The 14,924-nt window shown below is 36.4% G+C and overlaps 1 protein-coding gene across 2 annotated transcripts; it reads left to right on the top strand.

Moving 5' to 3' along the window:
- The first annotated feature begins 2,292 nt into the window (after window positions 1-2,292).
- Window positions 2,293-13,182, top strand: naa30 (N-alpha-acetyltransferase 30, NatC catalytic subunit). Of its 2 annotated transcripts, XM_079632503.1 has the most exons (5): window positions 2,293-2,422; window positions 3,147-4,017; window positions 6,575-6,698; window positions 6,987-7,042; window positions 9,629-13,182. In XM_079632503.1, the coding sequence occupies exons 2-5, from the start codon at window positions 3,247-3,249 to the stop codon at window positions 9,764-9,766; spliced, it is 1,089 nt and encodes a 362-aa protein (XP_079488629.1). In that variant the 5' UTR covers window positions 2,293-2,422; window positions 3,147-3,246; the 3' UTR covers window positions 9,767-13,182. The 2 variants fall into 2 exon arrangements, with proteins under 2 accessions (XP_079488629.1, XP_079488628.1); XM_079632502.1 differs by lacking the exon at window positions 2,293-2,422 and having other exon boundaries at window positions 3,010-4,017.
- Window positions 13,183-14,924: the final 1,742 nt, after the last annotated feature.

Below are 14,924 nucleotides of genomic sequence, written 5' to 3'. Positions count from 1 at the left end.
TAATTAGTTATCACCTATATTTTTTATAAAGAAAAGGCCATTTTTAGTTAGTACTTTACTAATAAAAAGTAATGAAGAATTAAAATTCAATTAACAGTGCTTTCATTTAGCTTCAGACTGATCCCTAAGTGTTTACTGGTGTTCAGGCTTGGGTTTCTCCTATTAGCAGTTCAGCTGGTTTATATAGAGGCTCCTTGAGCTCATTCACAAGAGGACTTTGGCCCTGTGTTTGTTTGATGAGGCTGAAAAGAGTGTATTCTGATGGCAGAGAGGGAGAGAAGGCAATTGTTAAAGAGAAATACCAGTCTGGTATCCAAAGAGGTTCTTAATTAGTTTCCAAAGTGACCCATAGAGGTCCCACTTAAGCTTGTCTCCGTCTCTCTCCGGCCCAACAAAAAACAGTTAATGGAGACTTCAAAATACCAGTCATCCAACTCGCAACTAAAGGACCCTTTACTTCTGGTTTTTAATTGTCGCAATAGAAAATCAATTACGCCGCCCATCCATACTTTGGCTAAATGTTGAAACTACATACAAGCATAACTTCTGTGTCCCCTTATGAGCAGCAAGCAGTCGTTTCTGTATGTTTAGCAGCTGAGTAGCATTGGGAGAATCCCCGTGGAGAAGACGGCGAGATGATGATGGTTCAGCTGGAGCCACATAAGAGCTCTCCACTGAAGCAAACCATTGTCTGAGAGATGAATCGTCTGCCACGTCGACTGATTGCCTCGCCGTGTCTCTGCAAGAACAAGGCAAGACTGCATTCTCACAAGGATTTCCTCCTCAGAACACGGAGCGTGATCAATCTTGTGTCCGAGGCCAGTCCTTAATAAGGTCCTCTTCATGTTTGCATTCAAAGAGCTTCTCACAGAACGTCACACTTCCTCTTAGTCTGACAGGAGCCATTCCCGATCTTAATTCTAAAGGAATGTGTTCAAGGTTCCAATAGGAATTTCTATAATAATTAGGAATCAATATATAAAAGGTTGATTGTTTTTTAAAATTGGGGTCATAATTTATATTAGTTGTCTTATACTATGTACTCATATCAAAAGAAAATGGGGTTACACTTTATTTTAAGGGGTTTGTGTTACAGTGTAATTATACATTTAACTGCAATAATAATTAAGTACATGTACTTACTATAGGGTTAGTGATAGATTAGAGTTGCATGTAAATATGCATACATAAATTTAGAGTTACTACATGTAACATGTGTAACAAGGAAACTGTAAAATAAAGTGTCACCGGAATAGTTTGGAACAATGTATTATATCTATGTTATATTGCAAAACACTTGCTGCTTTTGCAGATACGGGCACGGTTAAGAACAGGTTTAGTGGTATGTGTAGGTTTAAGGAGGAGGAATCGGGTCAGCAGTATCTTTACATGCAGGTACTTTTTAAAAAATATATAAGTATAAATGTAAAAACATGTATGTCTTAAGTGTTAATACAGTATAAGACCCTTAATATAAAGTGGGACCAAGTGGGTATTTATTGTATTTATACTGGACTGTTTAAAACGGCACAGGAACTATATTAGTTTTAGGATCCTGCAATGATTTGCTTTAAATTACTGTTGATGTTCTAGGGACATTTCAATGATATATTAATATAAAAATAGTTGAGATATTAAGACCGTGTTTCTAGTAGACTCCCCCCCCCCCCCCCCCCTCATGTTAGAGTCAGAGTTACTATAGATAACAAAAACTAAAACCATAAATAAAAATACTTGAAATAAAATAAAAATAAACATTAACTGAAACAAAACCAACAAACCAACAAAAAAAAAAACACAAAACTTAAACTTATTTGATTTCAGTCAGCTGCTCAGTCTTAATGTAGCAAAAAAAGTCAAATAAATAACAATAAAAGCTTATTTTAAATAATAATAATAAAATGAACAAATAAACGGAGAGAGTTAAAAATAAAAATTCAACTGGAAATAGAAAATATTAAAATGTAACAAATTATTCAGAATAGGCCTAAAAACTATAATATACTATCTTAATGTACATATAAAATCCCCATTAAATCTATTAGGATTGGTTTTCTCATTAAAGTTGAGTTGGTCAGCCGAATGTTTCAGCATGTCATTAGAGAGTATTATTTCACTAAGCCAACGCAAAACTTCTGTAGCACTGGATTTAATAAAGTCACGCTCAAAACACACACACAACCTGCAACAATGATGTGCTCTGGAGCAAAGTCACACAAAATTGCATGTATATAGGTCCATCTAGTGGCTCCTCTTGGAAAATATTTTTAGGACATCCAAAATGATTTTTTTAGGGGGAGGGGGAAAATATATCAGTCATTACGACAGTTTGTAACCAAGAAGGCTAATTCGCGATGGCGGGTTTCCTCTGAAATTTTATAGCTTTCTGGAATGGCGTTTTTGAAGTAAATTAAAGTCTGTGGTGAGAATTACATGTTTTGTTCTAGAACATAAATTACACATATTCAAACATCAAACGGTCGGAATTTTAAAGCCGCTGTTTTTAAAACTACTTTGCTTACACATTTATAAGGACTGGTCGTGTGAAGTCAACATGGCAGCGCCCATGAGTGTTATTGACTAAAATCCCAATTAAGACTATTTAAAATTGTTTTCGTAAATTGAAATAAAACTTTTAAGATTTTTAATACAATCAGAAATGTTGCCTTGGCGACTAAGTTAATTATTTTACGTCTCAATAAGTAAGCTAAATAGAAAAAAAAAAAAAAAAAAACCAACAACAGCAAAATTACTTAAACTACTAATAAAATGAAAACTAAAAAAATTACCAAATAGCAAAATCAAAATATGAATAAACACTAGCCTATAATATAATATAAATAATATTAAATTAACACTGGTTTGGGGGCGATCTGTTTTTTTTTAACTTTTTTTTTTTTTTACTAATGTCTCATACCACACACACACCTTAAATGTGGGCGAACTGTTTTTTTATTTCTATCCTTTTCTTTTAAATGAAAAAAACTCCATTACCCAGCATCCTTTACTGTAACGCGCCGACATAGTGTCGTAAATCATCAGCTCTGCTTTACGGCACATAATAAGCAAGTGTGGAGTGAATTGAGTAATGGCAGGAACAGACACGAGATAGTCCACGAACTTGACATTATTCCTACATTTATCAGGTTCCGGCAGCCGGACGGACGCCTGTCTTTGTCGTCGTTCGCTGTGAGAGGCTGATTCCGACCCCGTTTTTCTGTCATCATTATAACTGTATGCAGTGGAATGGCTGAAGTGCCGCCAGGGCCTAACGTACTGCCTTCATCCCCGAGCGAGATCACAGCACTGCCCGTGGACGGCTGCACCTTACTGGGCAACGATGAGGGACGGGACATCATCAGCCCCGGACAGGGACACCAGCATGCCAGCGACCATAAGGCGATAGTCAAATCCAACCAGAACAACGTGCACCCTAATGCATCAGCCTCCCAGTTCCACACAGCCCAGCTGAACGGGGTCCAGTGCAACCACACTCACCTCCATAACCACGTCCAGCAACACCGGCCGCCCGACAATCAAAACGCCGCTTCTGATCATCACTTGGACGGAGTCGCTGAAACACAGGGCGATCACACGGAAAACAACAATTTAACGAGAAATAAACGATGTAGTGATCTAACGCAGAGCCAATCGCCGCCGAACAACGGGATAAACTGCAATGATAGTATGGCGATTACGGAGAGCAGCTCTTGTCGATTGGAGAATGATGTAAGTAGCAGGACTGGTTCGGTGGGTCCAGCTCGGATGGACGGGGCAGAGTCAGGCCCGGGCCCGCAGCGGGCTCGAGTAGAGCAGGCGCCGGCTGACAGCGCTCCGGTGGCGGCGATGTCGAGACTAGCGCTGGAGGAGCACGACGAGTCCATCCGATACGTGAGATACGAGTCTGAGCTCCAGATGCCCGATATAATCCGACTCATAACTAAAGACTTATCTGAGCCCTACTCTATATATACCTATAGGTACTTTATTCACAACTGGCCTCAGCTCTGTTTTCTGGTATGTATCGTGTCATTCAGTTATTCTTGATGGTGTTGAAGAAATCAATATCAAAGCATTCAACATCATAACATAATGTGTAGCACTGATTAGCATTTTCGCATGTCTTGCTATTTAAATGATATTCCAATGTAAATCAAAGAAATGCATGATATCACACTGACTGTTCAACATAAACATGGCATTACTATAGTAGCCTACATGTCCAAAAAGAAACAAGCAGTAAACCAATAACCATGATATGTCATAATAACCATGTTCAAGAAAACATTATATTATTTTTAATGAGATTATTGTATTTTAAATGCTTGTCATATTCTTAAAGGATTTAGTACATGGCCATTTTAAATCACATTCTGACCCTTCTGAAAATTTACCGTGATTTTCTGCTGACAGATGAGTACCAAAAAAAATCAATATCAGAGCACCCAACATCATCTCTGATATAATCAAATGTAACATGTTCATGGTACAGTGATGGTAATATCATGCTACAGTGAAGTATAAAATGTAATTGAGTTATTACCTTTTTCATATCGTGGTATTTATATGATATGCCAATTTACATAAAACAAATAGCACGTTAATACCATGGTAAGTGTTCAGTACATGGTACTGAACATGACGTGGCCAAAACACAATTCATTTTTTATATAGTCGTTATGTATTTTCAAATGTTTGTCCTTTTTTATACGCCATACAGGTGAAACTCGAAAAATTAGAATATCGTGCAAGTTTCTTTATTTCAGTAATTCAACTTAAAAGGTGAAAGTAATATATTATATAGACTCATTACATGCTATAATATATTGTTATAATTTTGATGATTATGACTTACAGCTTATGAAAACCCCCAAATTCAAAATTAGAACATTGTGAAATGGTTTTCATAAGCCATAATCATCAAAATTATAACAAATAAAAGCGTGAAATATCTCACTTTGCATGTAATGAGTCTATATAATATATTACTTTCACCTTTTAAGTTGAATTACTGAAATAAATTAACTTATGCACGATATTCTAATTTTTCGAGTTTCGCCTGTAGTGCTTCAGATGTAACCATATGACTATTTACTGTTGTAACACTAAATATGATCTAGTGTATCTTTTGCAAGAATGATGTTTAATATTGATATAATATGTTAGTGAGTAAGGATGTATGCTTGCATAACAGACGAGTATCAAAAAGTGTCATGGTACATATTTTCTGAACATTTACCATGATAATACCATGAAACACTAACACCGTAGTATTGTAGTACTAGCGTAGCTTAATCATTCAGTACAATGAGATATACCATCACTCCGCAGTATTTTGTAAGGGTAATTTTTATTAAACAGATGATGAGTATTGTAGTTTCACAACAAAAAACAGGATCCAAATCATGGTTTTATTAAAAAGTACCACAGTATATGTCACAACTATGGTACATTCAAAGGTCTCGAAGTGTATTTTATATCTTTTTGAATGCAACGGATTCAGGGTGGTGTAATTATCCTCACAAATTGAGCCTAATAGGGCTTGGGTATCGATTCAGATGTTCCAATTCCATTTCGATTCGACTCAATGAATATAGATTTAATACAAATCCTATATTTATTTAAAAAAAAAAAACGGTGAACAAGGTTACAAGTGGTTAATTAATAAAAAGAAATGAAGAGCCACAAACCTGTATATTAAACTCTTTTTATTTTAGGTACACTTGCATGGGTACATTAAAACCCAACTTCAAATGCGTACAATGAATAGACAGGATTTTGATGCAAGATGAAAAATGTTTGCTGGAAAGTCAGAATAGTCGCATGCCTTGATCAAACAGGATCAGGTTATATTATGTTTAAGAGAAAACGAACATTAGCTGTAACATGCCTATGAACTGTAGGAAAACTAATACTGGCTTTTGGGTAATGGATAAATAAATATGGGAAAAGAAAATGTTTTGGCCTTTGAGAATCGATTTTGAATCGACCACATTTTAAAAAATGAATTAAAGTAACACCAAGTATCTTTTCCTCTGCGGTCGTCCTACTGGTTGCAAGCGGAATTGTCCATTAGCGCTGTCGTAAATAATTTAGCCTACCGCACGCTCGCTGTTGATCTCCAGCACCGGCTTTGGAATCAACAATGGCCACAGACAAGGTAGAGTATGATGCATGATTTTTTTTACCGCTTCGGCCATGACAAAAGCGTCCGAATTTGAGGAAGTGGTGGGGGAAGTGACGTATGCCGTAAAGCACTCGAATTTTGTAGTTCTTTTTGTGCACGGGTTCCGACCCGAAACCCGAAGTTACATAGTGCCAGTAAAAGCGATACAGACCACGTCAGGCTATGGCAGACGTGTCATTTAACTTATTTTAAGTCGATGTACCATCACAAGGGTCTTGGAAATATATTATGAAGGTTGAAAACCTACTTAGTGTTGCTTTAATCGAAAAAGAAAAAAAATTTGCCCAGCCCTATAGCCTAATATTCAATATATCTGTCATTGTTTTGCACAGTTCAGCATATGATTTGCAGTGTCTTCTTGATGACTCTTTCTTTGCTGTGTCACAGGCGATGGTTGAGAAGGACTGTGTTGGTGCCATTGTGTGTAAGCTAGACATGCATAAGAAGATGTTCCGTCGAGGATACATCGCCATGCTCGCCGTGGACTCCAAATTCCGCAGGAAAGGCATCGGTAAGAGCCATGCTAGCACCTCATGCTAGCCCTCACCTCAGAATGGCAACAGAAGGGATCTTTTTATAGGACACGCGTCTGCTTCAGTGTCAGCTCATGGATACATTTAGTGTCTCTGAATGCTTTCAACTGCTATAAATCAATGGTTTGCCTTTCTGTGTCGAAGAAGGAGCTCGATCGTTCCACGTGTATTCTCCATTCATATTGTAATATTCACCATAATTAATAGCTATATATATAACACTTGACATGTATTATGAATGTTTAAAAGCTGTACTTGTTTGTTAGGCACTAACCTTGTGAAAAAGGCCATTTATGCTATGGTGGAGGGGGATTGCGATGAGGTAAGAGAGTAATCTTGTAAATATTTCACGCTACGGATATATTTGGAATGGATTACTACTTCATACTACACAGTAGAGAAGCATGGATTGATAATGATAGATTGATAATGCTTTTCTTCTGAGTCTTGTGTTAAAGGATAATTCCGGTATTTAACACCTTGAGTCTATTTTGTAGTTTGTTTTGGATGAACAAGAGTGGTGGACAACATTTTTTTGACAATGGTTCCTCTCTCGAGTTTTTGACTATAAAAGAATTGGCCATGGACCCATTTAACATTGGAGTCAATGTGCATGTCCGAAAATGTCATTAAAACAGCCAATAATGTTCGTTTACAAAACTGTTAAACTCACCGAGTGAGTAGTGATGTTAGTTGATGTTACAGAAACAAAAAGTGTTGCGAAATACAGTTTCTGTCGTGTTTTATTCGTCATTTTGTAAAATCCCATTGAATTCTGTTGAAGGACTGAGTGCTCGTTAATATCAGGTTAATATAAATGCGCTACCGGAAACGGAAAGGGGGCTGTTTACATTTGGTCGATGTAGTCTTTTTGCTCGCTTCCGTTTCTCATAAGGCTAGCGAGCAGAGCTCTTTACCGCAGTTTTTGACCGCACAAATTCTAACCATATTGAAAGACGTGACCACTGACCAGTGCAATATGAAGTTGAACTCGACTGTGACCGTGAGTGTCCCGCGAGACATAAACATCGGTTATCGCCATCAAGTGGTCGGGAGTGTGCTAACGCTTCAGATTCAAATATTGAGCGGAAGTTACACGGTTCTGAAAAAATAGTTCCACTATAGCAAAATAAACGGATTGGAATTATATATTGCGACGATATATTGTTTATAATCATCAACTAACATCACTACTCACTCGGTGAGTTTAACAGTTTTGTTAACGAACATTATTGGCTGTTTTAATGACATTTTCGGACATGCACATTGACTCCAATGTTAAATGGGTCCATGGCCAATTCTTTTATAGTCAAAAACTCGAGAGAGGAACCATTGTCAAAAAAATGTTGTCCACCACTCTTGTTCATCCAAAACAAACTACAATATAGACTCAAGGTGTTAAATACCGGAATTATCCTTTAATAATGCTATTGACATTAAAAGTATTGTTCTTAGAATTACCTTTAAAATTTGTATAATACATTTATTTTTTTAAATAGTAGCCTAAATGATATAGTAATACATGTTTTAAATTGCCTACATTTTGTCATGTGTACTGATGATGGATCTCAGAAACTAATGCTATTTGTCATGATGACTAAATGTGATTGTGCTGAGTATTTAAAATACAAATTAGCAGTTTATTTTTTATTTAATTCTGTGTAAAAAATGTTATATAGTGTGTTCAGTATAAAGCAAGAAGCGAGGAAATATCATGCCATAATAATCATCACTGTCCATTTTTATGTTATTTTATTAAATTGAAGGTCATTAATATTGTATTGTGAGATACTTTATCCAAGGCTAAGCCGTCAGGTTATATTCTGCAAATGCATATGTACCGTGCCACTCAGAAGTTTTAATACTTAATACTTTTATGTAGCAATTTTCAACATTGATCATTATAAGAAATATTTATTGAGCAGCAAATCAGCATTCGAATGATTTCTGTAGGATCATGTGACACTGAAGACTGGAGTAATGATGCTGAAAATTCAGCTTTGATCACACGAATACATTTAAATTTCTATGAATTTTTTTTCATTTGTAGTAATATTTCACAGTATTAATTTTTTTACTTAAATTATAAAAAAAAAAAATCAAAAACACTTCGGTTCAAAAGTTTGGGGTCGGCGAGATTTTTTATGTTTTTGTAAGACGTCTCTTATGATCATCAAAAGTCACGACTGCGCCTATTTGTCCAAAAATTGAGTAAAAACGTTAATAATAACACAGTGAAATATTATTACAATTTAAAATATCAGTTTTCTATCTTAATATATTTTAAAATGTAATGTATTCCTGTGATCAAAGCTGAATTTTCAGCATCATTACTCCAGTCTTCAGTGTCACATGATCCTTCAGAAATCATTCGAATGCTTTTTTGCCGCTCAAGAAACATTTCTTATTATTATCAATGTTGAAATCAGTAGTGCTGCTTAATATATTTGTGGAAACAGTGATAGATTTGTTTCTCAGGATTTTGCAAATGAAAGAATCAAAAGGAAAGTTCAAAAGAAGAGCATTTCTTTAAAATATAAATCTTTTGTAACATTATAAATGTCTTTACTGTCACTTTTGACCAGGCGATTCCACCTTCCGTTTGTAAAGCGGCTTTGATTTATATTAGTTTTGCGAAGACCCTTTTATGTGTAAAGCTTGCTTTGATTTATATTAGTTTTGTGAAGAACCATTTATGCGGCCCATGAAACCGTTTGAACAAATCCGCTATCCGATCAGTTAAAAACGCATGAAGTGACCATGTGTGTATGAGACGAGTATGTGGTACTACGCCATTCCAAATATGCCTCAACTTCTATTTTCCCCTCACCTATATTTTACATGTAAGAATGTGTTTGAAAACCTGTGCTATGCCCATTATTTCTATATGCTTTACTTTCTTCCTCAGGTGGTGCTAGAGACGGAAATCACCAACAAATCAGCCCTGAAACTCTATGAGAACCTGGGCTTTGTCAGGGACAAGCGGCTGTTTAGATATTATTTAAACGGAGTGGACGCACTTCGGCTTAAACTCTGGCTTCGCTAAATCAAACTACGGGGTCCCTCAACTCTTTCTCCATCCCTTTGGCCTCCTCGTCCTCCGCCCCAGTCCTTCGGCTCAGATCACCTGACTTCCCATCAATAGAAAGACACTCGACCTCTGCTGAGCCACAAAGGGGAAACTCTGAGGGAAATTTCAACCAATCATAATAAAGTGTTTTAAGAACTTTTTGTGTAAACAAAAGAGAGGTCATTGCAGAAAAGAAAAAGATGCGCAAAGTCGGGTATTAATATGACATTGACGCCGGAAAGAAAAACACGTTGGCTTCGATGTTCAGGTGTCGCTAGCCTGGGTTAAGACCTCCGTGTGTTTGCGTCAGGCGGTGGAGGCGGATGGGCAGAATGCGTCGACGGCATTGGAGAAATGAATCGTGCCGAAAGCAAACAGTGCGCCACACCTAGTTTTTTTTGTTGTTGTTTTTTTTATTATGAACAATCACAATGCGAAGGATGAAAATGTGTTTAAACCGACTCAACGAAACTACTCAAATCAATTTTTGTTTTACAATTTAGTTTTTCTAAAAGAGGGTGCACGGGAGCATTGCAGGTTGCGATTGTGCCTGCTACTTTGCGTTGTTTTTGTGCGTACGGGGGGGGGGGGGGGGGGGGTCTGTGGTTTATTTTATGTGTTTATTTTATGTTTTGGAAAACACTGAGCAGAGCTTTGTCTGCTTTAGAAGTTTGATCTACGACAAACTAACATACACAGATACAGAAACACTTTAACCTGAGTGCTGCGAAACCGTGCAGACGGCATCTCTGCTCTTTTAAGTTGGTCTTATTAGCTCACGTTTTGCCATATTGGTTTATGTGGCTTGTGATTCTGACATGAGTGTTTTGTACAACTAAATTAAAATGAATGAAAATCGATTACTAAATGGCCTAAAAGGAGAGTATTCCCTGTTTTTGTTTTTGTTTTTTTTCTCAGTACTTTTTACCACAGACTTCATCTTAGATACTGATAGATGTCTGATACAATGTTTGGATATTCGGATATGCCGAACTAGAGAAATGAACCTCAGACAGACGCACTTCTCATTTTTGCACTGATTAGATAGGGAATTTGTGCTCTGTGTATTTCCCTTGTCCGCCACTGCTTTAGTGGACCAGTAAAGGACAGACTACAGATCTCACCAGCTCAGTTGCTCCATTGGACTCATGCAAATAGTTTCTTTAAAGTCATGAAACTATGGATGCTTGTTTCCGCCTTGGAATAAAAAATAGAAAAGATAACTGCCACTTTCTCACAATTATGACTTTTTTTTCTCAAAATTGCAAATTTACATTTTGCAATTGTTTTTTTTTTTTCTCAGAGTTGCCTGATGTAAAGTTGCAATTGCGTGTAATAGTCCCAATTGCAAGATATAAACTTCCAATTGTGACACTTTTTTCCCCCTCAGAATCTCACAATTCTGACTATTACACGCAATTGTGACTTTCAGTCAGGCTTGTCAGTCTTTTTTTCCTCAAAATTGGACTTTATAACTCGCAGTTATTGCGGCTTTATATCTCACAATTCAGAGAAAAGACAGTATAGCGAGTTATAAACTTGTTAGAAAGGAATTTATTTCTCACAATTGCGAGTTATAATGTCAGAATTGCGAGTTATAATGTAAAAAGTCGCATTTGTGAGAAAAGTAATTTCTTTATTTCTCTCAGTTGAGAGTTATAATGTCAGAATTGCGAGTTATAAAGTTAGTTTAACATTTTTTTTCTGTGACTTTATATCTCCCCAATTCTGAGATTTATTTTATTTTTTTATTCCGAGATGTAAACTCGCAGTTGTGAGAGAAAAAAGTCGCAATTATCTTTTACATTTTTTTTTTTTTTATTCCATGGAGGAATCAAGCTTCCATATAATACAGATTGAATATATGCAAGACGACAATGTTTAGAGGTGTTTTTAAAATTGAATGGAGGAAATTTCCAGAGGTTCTTGTTTTTATCGGTTTGTGTTTAACAGTAGTGTGCTGTGGCAGGTTGTACCATCACGTTGTATGTAAGTGTTTCTATGTCATTGCCAATAGACCCCCATTTTGCTTTGCTGCTGGCTCATGAGTTGTTCTTGGGGAAAAAAATAACTTTGTTTTTTTTCAAGTTTGGAGTGGGAAACTGTTTCTTTGATTTGCTAAATGTACATATGGAAGTTTGATTTGTTGTTTTTGATTGTCAACAGAAAAGATCCCCATAGAGCTGCTGCTCTCAATTGTCGAGAAGATGGATGGGTTGCTTTATAAATTTGCGCTTAAATACACTGATATTGCTGATGGAATTATGGGAAGAGGAATTTATGCATTTTTTTTTGGTTGTTTTTCTGTTTTATTGCATTTTTCTTTTTATAAAGCCCAAATTGTAGTACATCTCCCAGAAATGTAACGGTCCCATCGATTCCCTTTGTCAGTAAGGCTCAGGTGTTTGGTTTCTCTTCAATTCTCCTTTCAAGGACCCCGTGGTTCTTAACAGCCAACTTGTCTTTTGATTCCTTTTGATTTGGGTGGACAGTCAATGTTGAAACTGAAATTTGAGAGCCTTTGAGTAGCTTTCGTCCAAACAGACATCTAAGTTTTTAGATGGCAGATGTAAATTTAGCTTGAAATACAGGGATTGTTCACATTCAACATCATTTATTCACCCTCGTGTCTTTCCAAGATTACGTATTTTTTGTCTTCTGTAGAACACACTAGAAGACATTTTGATAAATCTGTTGTTTGCCACTTGGGGTCAAAAGAAGATTTATATTGTTTGGTTGAAGCATTCTTCAGAAGATAGTCATACAAGTTTGGAATGACATGAGGCTGAGTTTAATAAAGACAATTTTCTGTTTTGATGAACTATCCCTTTATTAAAATCCAATGCTTCTCACAAGATGCCAACTTTGCCATTCTATGCTGCCCATATTTTCGTCTTGGAGAAATACTGGTGGTTGGCACGATGATGTTTTTTTGCACTGCCAATATCTGACTTTTGTGGTTTGTCACTGTAAGCTGTCCATCAGCTTTAGACCGAACAGCTGGCAGGTTCTAGCTGGGTAAGATCACATGTTTAGATGATGTGGACACTAATCTGACTGGCTTCTGTTTTGGGGAATCCTTCAATGATGGGACTAATTTTGAATCTGCACTTGTGGCTAAATATCACCCTTGTAAACGGTGGAGTTTATGTTGTAGTTAGTGTAACTCTTGTACTTTCAGCTGATGATTTGGACGAGTGAGATCTGCACCTCAAACATGGATCCATTTTGCTGGGGGAAGAGCGACCGTTTGCATGTTGATGAACATTTTCTCCACCCTTGTTTCTCCCACTTTCACCCCCTGACAAAATGTCTTGCAAAAGTTTTTGTTTTCAAGTGGACAACAGACCTGGTTTAAAAATTATAAATAAATTATTTGATTTTTAAGCAAATGTTGTAGTTTGTTTTTTTCTGAAAGGAGAGCTTGGAAATCAAACTTTGTCATGTTAAATTATTTAAATTCAATTTTAATGTGATTTATTGACATATACATACATGAAACTATGATATATACTTATAAGTATATATGTAAGTTGATATTTTTTAGAATAATTAAGACAATTAAAGGTTACTTAAGCAATTTTTGTGCCACTATAGCCGACACCAAATGGAACCACAATGTGAGCAGATTAAAATATTTATGGTTTTATTATTATTTTGGGGCGAAACTACACCTTTTACTGAATAATGGCAGCCGGAGAATTGTTTGGAAGTTGTTTGCAACGTCATTATTTTTCAGATTCTGTTTGATGCTGATAGTGGTGCAGCAATTACAAACTTGACCTTTAAACCTTGCTTGCTTCAGTATAAAAAGGCCATCGCAGCAAAAGGGCCAGTGAGTTCAACATCAGCTCTATTCAGTAGATGCAGTAGTTCATTTAGCTATTTGCAGTGGCAGAGGTACTTGATTATTCATTGCTGTTAATTTGTGTGTGTATTGTGTAAGTACACTGATTTAAATCTGTTCAAATTCATTTTTGTTGTCAAGAGGAGGCAGCTGTACTCAAAACCACTACAATGTTTTGTTTAACATAATTGCACAAGACTGATTCACATGACAAGATTTTTATTTTATTCCTCAGACTACATATACAGACATGTTCTGCAGGAAAATTGCATGATTTGCATCTTATGTCTTTCGAGTTTTCCATAATCATAATACCACATCATGTGTAACTGTCAGTTTTAAATTGAGTTATATACATTTTTCACATGTTGCTTGTTGGTTACACTTGATCCTTAATTTTTCTGAATGGTTTTTCTTAAAAAGTGCAAGTCTTCAAATTAGGGTAGCACTTTATTTTACATGTACATCCTACTGTATGTACTAATAGTAATAACTGGATAATAACTAGAACTAAACCTAACCTTAACCCATGTAGTTACCTTATATTACCCTGTACTTTCTTATAAGTACACGCAAGTACGTGTTGTAAAACAAAGTGCCAAATTGGCTAACTGCTAGCAGGATTTTAAAAAAAATATATATAAATATTACATATCATTGGAAGACCTTTGGTCAGTTTCACAGACAAGGCTTAAGTGTAGTCCCAGACTAAAATGGATGTTTGAGCTGTTTTAACTGAAAGCAACTTGCTGATATATCTTAAAATATGTCAGTGCCATTGTTTTGTCTCAAGATTTACACCAGTAATGTTTTTCTCATGCACATTTATATAAGCTACTTAAATATCCTAATTTAACAAAGGCCTAATCCTGGCTTAATCTAAGCCTTGTCTGTGAAACCAGACGCTTATGTTGTAGAGGGCACAATAAATGAGGATCATGGTCTGGTGACTTCAATTTCTGGTGATTGGGATTGTAGACTGTAGATTGTCATCTCACACCACGGAAGTTCCCAGTTAAAGAGGGAGGGAGGACTTTCTGCGTGGGTTTTGCCTTGTTGCCATGGGTTTTTTCCACTTTCCCCCAGAAGAATCCAAGAGACATTCAAGAAGATGAATTGGAGACCGTAAATTGCCAGTAGGTGTGTGTGAATGTGTGTTAGTACTGCGTTGGACTGGCCATTTGTGTGTGGGTGTGTCCCTGCCTGCAGCCAGAGAAGTTGGGATAAGCTCTAGCATCACCGCAACCCTAATAATAGGGTTAATTATTAAAAATTAACTTTTTGATA

This window comes from Phoxinus phoxinus (assembly GCF_949152265.1).
Source record: "Phoxinus phoxinus genome assembly, chromosome: 13".
NCBI lineage: Eukaryota > Metazoa > Chordata > Actinopteri > Cypriniformes > Leuciscidae > Phoxinus > Phoxinus phoxinus.
The sequence above is the reverse complement of the archived record's forward strand: the minus strand, read 5'-3'. Positions and strand labels throughout refer to the sequence as shown.